The sequence below is a fragment of the Aedes aegypti genome, chromosome 2, assembly GCF_002204515.2.
Source record: "Aedes aegypti strain LVP_AGWG chromosome 2, AaegL5.0 Primary Assembly, whole genome shotgun sequence".
Lineage (NCBI taxonomy): Eukaryota > Metazoa > Arthropoda > Insecta > Diptera > Culicidae > Aedes > Aedes aegypti.
In genome coordinates this window covers 474,031,956-474,040,076 of record NC_035108.1, presented here as the reverse complement: position 1 = coordinate 474,040,076, position 8,121 = coordinate 474,031,956, and the positions used below count along the sequence as shown (strand labels likewise).

General features: G+C 32.9%; 1 protein-coding gene across 1 annotated transcript in view; it reads right to left on the bottom strand.

Annotated features, from left to right (window-relative positions):
- Positions 1-1,681: 1,681 nt before the first annotated feature.
- LOC5569758 overlaps positions 1,682-8,121 on the bottom strand; it is a 28,341-nt gene continuing 21,901 nt past the window's right edge. Inside the window, exons 3-6 of the mRNA XM_021848380.1 lie at positions 7,304-7,364; positions 5,305-5,522; positions 2,045-2,319; positions 1,682-1,988 (exon numbers count right to left, since the gene is read on the bottom strand). Of these exons, the coding sequence (XP_021704072.1) occupies positions 1,871-1,988; positions 2,045-2,319; positions 5,305-5,522; positions 7,304-7,364 (672 nt within the window). The 3' untranslated portion in view covers positions 1,682-1,870. The remainder of the gene's footprint in view (positions 1,989-2,044; positions 2,320-5,304; positions 5,523-7,303; positions 7,365-8,121) is intronic.

Sequence of the window (8,121 nt, the reverse complement as noted above, 5' to 3'; positions counted from 1 at the left end):
TCGCCATACGGGATTATTTGAATGTTTTCACATTTTGAAAAATTTTGTGTGTTGTAGTAGTAAGATTTAAGATATATCTTGATGTTTAAACATTCAAAAACATTTCAAATGTGAAAGTTATCTAAATTTCTCGTATGGCCAAATAGGGAACCACTATGGCCATAACTGGTACACTTTCCCTACAAATGATTTTTCTATTGAAGTTGATAATAGAACTATTCCTAAATAATTAGCAACTATACCCTTTAAAATAGATACTGTAGTTGTTCAACTAGTTTAATAGTTGTTAACAAGTTTTCCCTGTGCTTCTACTCAAAGGCAATAAGTAAACGGCATACAGTTGCTTTCTCTACTTCGTCAGAGAAAACCATGCATGAAAACAAAACAAAACCTGATCAATCAGACCGAAAACTAATAGTTTTTTTTTAACTATGTGAAATGAGTACATAAATGTGACATTCATGATGGAACAGTTTTTATATACGTATAAAATGTTGAGTTGAAAAATGAAATGCATGAGAATGCTCATAGTAACATAGTGATTTTAGCGCGTGTTCAATAGTTCTATTTTATTCAATATTGATTTGCTAACTATAACAACATGTGGCAGAGGTAGACATTAATGTAATGAACCTCTAATCTATACAGTATAATAATGTATAAAAAATAACGAAAACGTTTAAAATTATTATTCGTTTAAAATTTATTGTTCAAAGCATGGTCGATGTAAATTACGTTAATGTTACGTCTATTTGTGTGTGAAAAGTATTCTATGATTGCACATTTTGACGTACTCTTCCAAAAAATATGTTCAGTCGAATTTGCATAATAATATAAGCAAAACAATTTCGACTATTCAACACAAGCAAGCTCATTTCGAAACTTTCTCTCAAAAGAAGGACAAAGGCTTCTATTTTGGCACACCGCTATTATTTTGTTACTTCTGTTACTTTTGTCATCTGAAATTTGTAAGAAATTATAATCAAATTATAATCTTTTGGATTTAATTATTATTGAATCTAGGATGCTAGAAGCCAAACAAAAACATAGCGTTTAAAATTCATCCATCATACATCGTCTTATTTCGAAAAAATATTTGAAATAATTTTGGGTAGATTGCCAATTATTGCACAGGCTAAAAACGCTCCAATTTCTGCACGCCCATAAGGAATGCATGGGCTGTGCAATAACTAGCGTATTTTTAGTCTGTGCAATAATTGATAATCTACCCTATTGTAACCAAACTAGAACTTATCAGTTGCCCTGATACTACAGCCCTGTGGTACCGCTGCTATAAAATTCAGTCCAAACACTAGAAATAGAAGAAATAACAGTAAAATGGACATCTTAAGAATTTCATCTAAATTATAATGAAAAAAAATGATTAATTTGTTTAGTTTTATTGCACTTCTTCAAAAATAAGGATGTTTTTTTAAAGCAGCGACTTGAAATCAGACTAAAATAGTTAAATTTTTGCATGTTTTTATCGTCAACAAAAACTGGTTGAAATGTTCATATTATCTGGTGGTAAAAAGAATATCTGATAAACCACACAGATTGAATTTTCAATGTGGTTTTCTTGATTTATGTTTTTCATTGATGTTTTCAGTTCAATTGACATCCATATCAAAATGTACACTATATTCTATGCTCTTAAATGTCCTTAAGTTTGTTTGGTCTCTGTATTGTTTGGCCAGGTGTCTCTGTATTGTTTGGCCAGGTGTTCATTTTATCACCTTTATTCATATTACCACCCTAACAAAGAATCGTTCATTGGCAATGCAATTTTTACCCCGAAAAATGAGGAATCGTCTCAAATTATCCAATACTGGTAACTACCGTTACATAAATCCATAAATCTAACAATAAATCAAAACCTCCTGTGAACCATAGACAATTTCTCTTCTCTGGTAGGACATTTTCCTTTTGCTTTGTTATAGTGTCCATATTCACATAACGGTTCATTGCAGTGTCCATTTTTTATGCACCTGGAAAAGAAACGATATTTAGATATACCCGAGATAAATGCACTGAATATAAATACCTCCTATTTTCCATAGAAAAATGTTCTAACCCACGCTTGAATTGGTCGCACTGCGTATCACTAGAAGAACAATCACAAATACAACGATTTTCATCATCGATTACTCGTTGGAACAATGAGGGACAAGCACAAATTGGCGCAGTCATCTGAGGTGATGATGTTGATGTTGGAGACATTCTCCCCTGTGGTGAATCATTGCGACTAAAACACGCACATTCAGTGTGATTGATGAAACTCAGTCTTTCAATTGATGGCCTTGATCCAACAGTTTGAACCTGAAAATATTGGTAATCAATCATCAGTGTTTATTACATTGTATCTCGTACGCAAATAATGTATGCATATTTGGGATCACCCTTCGAAAAACATGCTCATTTGTTTTGTCTAATATCTACCCCGAACGTTTTGTTTTTGCTCCACTACATATAGATTTTTCAAAACCAATAGAGTTGATCATTGTACAGCCACCCACGATTAGAACAGTCGTTATTGATATGCCATGCTAAATGTTCTTGTCTATATAACAGTGATCACAGTGCCCATTCGATTTTGGCAACATGCCAACAATTTTCATGTTGACTAAATCAAACAACGATACTACACACGAAATATGAAACAAACTTCAAGATAATACCAAGGGGACAAATGCCCCGGGCTTTCCGATCAAGGGAAGTGGAAAAAGTGAAACAGAATTCATTGAATTATTTACTACATTAATGATTTTAAATTTAAAACATGAGATTATATTATTTTAAATTAGGAAGTAAATTAAATCGCATGGAACTGAGTTTTTCAGTTGCAATGAAAAACATGCAATTCGCTGATGAAAATCATCAAAGTTATATAGAAAACTTTAAAACTCTTCTTGGGTTATTATACAGCAAACTGTCACAGCTTTCAGGAAAGATACTGTCAAAATTGATTGATAATAAAAGGACTAAGATACTAATAAGGTGGCTTTGCACTGATAATCACAATATAATCTTCGGCATCTTTTTACTGGTATACCTATAACTAAATAAAAACTAAATTAAGCGCTATACCATTCAGTTCACCAGAGTTTGTATCCTTTGGCAGATACGCGTATTTTGAAATCAGTGGTAAGGCCGTCTTTAGTGTCTTGTACTAGACTCGATTTGCTGAGCCTTACAGTTCAGGTCGAAATACGCGTATTTGTTAAATGATACAAACTCTAGTGGAATTAAATAGGGTAGTTGCACCGCTTTTGGCCATACGCCAGTTGTAGCCATAGTGGAATATTACAAGGCTCAAGCCAAAGGCCCACGCTGACAGCCAACCTCAATGCAGTGTTGCATAGTTTTGACGCTGGCTACTGAAGCATCACAATCCTTCAGTCCCTTGGTTTTACATAGAATGTTCCCTGTTTTGAAAACAATCCTACTAAAAAGCACTCGAATGTCAAGAGTAAATGTCAAATTAACTTTGACGTATGAACACCGGCACATTGATGTCTCCATATATATTGGTGATCTGAAGCAAAGCTAAAATGCGAAGATGGCACTGTCCTAGAATGGTGATTAGCACATCCTAGTCGAAATGACTTGTGATAACTTTGGAAGAAAAATCACCACAATCATTTTAATGATAAGAAGTTGACAATTCAAAGCACAGGGAAGCGTAAATATTCATTTGAAGTTGCAAAACTTTCGCAACATAACCCCACATTTGATCGCCAATTGTAGCACCGCCACCAAACCGGATCGCGCCAGTGTGATTAGCGACGCGCCTCTACTCATAGCATTTTAAAATCAGATTTTTGGCGTGGCGCTGCATTCTTACGATTTTTATGAACACAGCGCACTATTCACATATTAGCAACGACGCTCGAGAAAACAAGAACTTCAAATAAATGTTGGTCTTGATTTTTACCGGATTCATAATAGAACAAATGTGCATGTATATATGCGTTTCGTGACGATTTGCTTTCCAGATGCGTGAATCTGAAACATTTTCACCAGCGGGTCGGATTTGCTAGATGGAAAGCAGTCGTGTTCCAACCAGCGAATTCCCACTGTAGTATGTTATTGAGTTAAGGAGACTGGTAGACTTGATTTTATTCATTTTTCTTGATACGGCTGTAACTCTGCAGAGGTATCATAATGACGAGATTTCTCCACAGGCTATCAAGTAAACATGGTTTACAAGATCATCCATTACGAAATGATTCCAAATTGCGTAAAAAAATACTTAAACTATATTAACATTTTGCTTTTATACCATTGTTTCATCAAACTAAAAGAACTCATAAAAATAAAAAGAAAGGTGCTATAAAATTTTGGCCAATCCAAAATTTTATAGCACCTCTTTTTTTATTTGGGGAGACTTGATCCCTCCTTTTGATTATGTGCTCTACCAAACGAGATAATATAACACAGATTATCGTCACTGATATCATCATTTTAAGAAAATTAAAATTACCAAATAGAATTCTATTGCACCACAGTTACAATGTCTGTTGAAGGATCAAGTGTGTCCAGCCCATACTTATCAAACCAAATCGTAAATTAAAGAAATGCATCAAAGCACTTGTATGTTTTGCTTTTGATTTTATGAATTTAAATCTACGAGTTCTGTAAATTTTAGATCGTTTGATACAATTTACGCAAAGTTAGCAAGACTTTTCTTAGCTATTCAAGATATCTCTGTTGAATTTTATTTGAGATAATTCGAACAAATTGCTACTGAAATATTAAACATGAGAAGTTTTGCTCCACTTCATCAGATGAAGGATTTCCATCTCTGAAATTTTCTTTCGTATAGACGAAGTGATGCATAAAATAACACCAAAAAATATGCACAAAACTGTTTCGGATTCTGAGAAAATAAGGTAGGAACAAATCTACCCAGTCTTTCCAATACATGTGAAAATGATCCGGAAAATGTTCATTAATAGATTTATGCTCATTCATATACTCATGTAATGCTATTTGTACTCATGCTCATTCATATATTCATGTATCATTATCGATTTTCCTAGAGCGTAGCCTGGCGACTTTTTATGACTGGTATTTTACGTTCAGTAGAAAGTAAATCGTATTCTTCATCATACTACATCATAAAATAATACTAGTATCTATTAAAATAAGTGTAGCAATCCAAAGAGAAAATCTTCGAAGAGAAATCTATATCTCCAGATACGCGAGAAATTATTCAACGTATTTTTTGTATGAGACGAATGGAATATTAGTATTGCTCATCAATATCACCTATTATCTAATTTTCACAATAGATATACTTACAAAAAAATAAAGTTCCACCGTTGAATTTTTAGATGCAGCACATGTCTGGGTTGGAAGGCAGCATCCAACATCATCACCACATCTATGAAGTATAGTACAATGAGGAGTATACTGCTTTGAAGGGTCGTTTGATGCTAAGATCATTTTCGGTTTTGGTGTAAAGCATGAACCTTCACGCCTAATTTTGGCTATGTGGGATGTTGCCAAGCGAGATGCATCTGAAAATTTAAATACAAAAATAAGTATTTAAGCAATGGTTTTAGTTGTACTATGACAGCTGACATGTAATCCACCCAAATAAAAAAACATTACCATTATTTTAAACGTTGTTCATTGATTTCATGTTGTCTTAGATTACTACCAAATTGAAAAAAATCAAAACAAGCCTTCCACGAAACATTTTTACCCTACTGTTATGCATTGTGAATGTAAATGCTGTCTGAACTAATGTTTTAAGCTGAGTGAATTGTTTTTACACTTCAACACGAAACAGAGGTGCAGTTTACAATACAACAGTGAGTCAAAAATTTGAAATATCTTAGCAAATATTTGAAATATTGCTGTATAATGTATTATTCTCTCTAGAAGTCAAAAGCTACCTAAAAAAAAATCTGGGTCAAGTATTTTATTTGAAATAAATCATCGACACCCTAATCACATAACATATTTTTTTTTTTGTTTTTTTTTTATAATCATGTTCATCATATTCATTGTTGTTGGCAAGTAGTACCAAATATGAATTGAGATATAACAATCCAAAAAGTTTAACTTTTTCAAGAGATAAGTTTTGAATTGATTGAAGGTACCGTGGGGTAAGTGGAGAATCAATAGATAACTTCATCTTGTTATACAGCTAATGTGAATATTATAAATTGAGATATTTTTAAATAATTAACAAATGTGGGACTAACATGCTTCGAATCGTGATATGTTGAGATTTTTCTGAATATTTTACTTTGAGTACGCAAAATTTGAAAATTTGCACCAAATGATTCATTTGCCCCATCATGGTGGGGTAGGTGGATCACCAGTAAAAACTCAATACATTCTCACGACAAATGTGATGAAACAAAGTTTGACAAGAATTATATCATTTTTATTCTTGTTATTAGTGCTATGTTACATATTTTGAAATTTTTTAGATAAAAAACTTATTTATAAATAATACAACTCGATTTTAAGTAGAGGTACAATGGATTATTTAATGACAGAAAAAAAAATTTGAAACAAATTGATTTTTGCAGTATACAAGTGTTAGTGTACGTGTAGTATCATTTTTGCGTTAGCATTAGTGTCAACATGAGTATGTATTTTAAAACAAGCAATAGTGCAAAAACAATTAAAATATTTAAGTATTAGTACAAAACATGATCAAATGATCCATTTACCTCACTGGTACACTTCCCCCACTGTACCTTATTTGTTTTTTGCTGTTCATTATTTGTAAGCTTAAGTACTTTGTTACCTTTCGAAAAGATATGGGAATTTTGCCCTTTCTTGTTTAAAATGTGGCATAATGTGGCTGACTTAAGGAAGCTTTTTTCCATCCAACCTTTTTTATTCAGACTAAAAAGGTCAGATGAAATAAATAAATAAATACAAATAAGCGGCATTCTAGAATTGATTTTTGTGCAAAACTTCAGGAAAAATATAGAATAAGGTTTGGAAAAATGTCTCCCCTACCTTCACTTGCCACAAAAGTGAAAAAAAATTGTCATTTTAAATGGTTAATTGAAAAACTAACAGTTTAAACTAACAGATTTAAGTTTTATAATAACTTTACTATTTTTTCAGTAGTCCTGTGAACAATAACATGCAAACAATGAACATTTTATTTTTAAATAAACGAAAAACCTGATTTAGTACTATACCATTTAATTCCACTTAATACAGATCTAGAACGATAGTGAATTTCACGGTACTTTTATGTACATGGAACCCACTACCAACTAATCCCGCTTGAAGAAGTGTTTACAAAAATGTAAAAAAAACATCTTACCTGCTTTTTGTGATTCTTTTTTCGCAGAAATCCTTTCTGTGGATGACTCAAATGCGGTGTCCTAAGAAAATATGAGAAAGACAATTGAAATATTATTAGTGAACACTAACTGAAAACGCAAAAAAATACATCATAACTATGCACTTTACTTCAATATTAACCCGTATAGGCCTGAGTGAAAACAAACATTCTAAAACCTTCATCGGACAGCGAATTCTAAATGGATTTATATGATTTTTTGTCAGTATACTGGCACACATATCTAGTTTCTAGAACTGGAGAGAGGAACTCGGAAATCTTCATGAGGCCAGAGTTATTCTGGTGGGTCACTGGGTCAAGTCGGGTGAAAAGGGTACTGTGCGTTTGTGCCCCTGGATGTAGGCAAATTTCAAGTCACAGATAATTTCCGGAATCGGCTGTAATGTGGTCACTATATGACGGAATTTTAAGACAATTGCATCAGTGTAAACCTTTTGAGAGACGATTGACTTGGATAACTATGAGTTTTGCATTTGATTGATCCTACAAATGATTATTTTCGGGTCCCGGGCGCCTCAAACTTACGATTAAGTGGCCAATTTGTATCTCAACATCTGTGCCAAGTTTATGGGAACGCATTTTAGTGCACAATTATGTTTGATTTCTTTCGAGAATTGAAACGGTTTAGTTCCAACAAATCTATAGCCGGTTCTTCCGGGCATTATGTCCCAATGGCCACATCCGGTATATTCTAAACGGTGAAAAACTCTTCATTTATAATGTTGAATATCAGATCTTAATGATTTATGCAAATTAAAATGATTGTCATTGTAAATAAA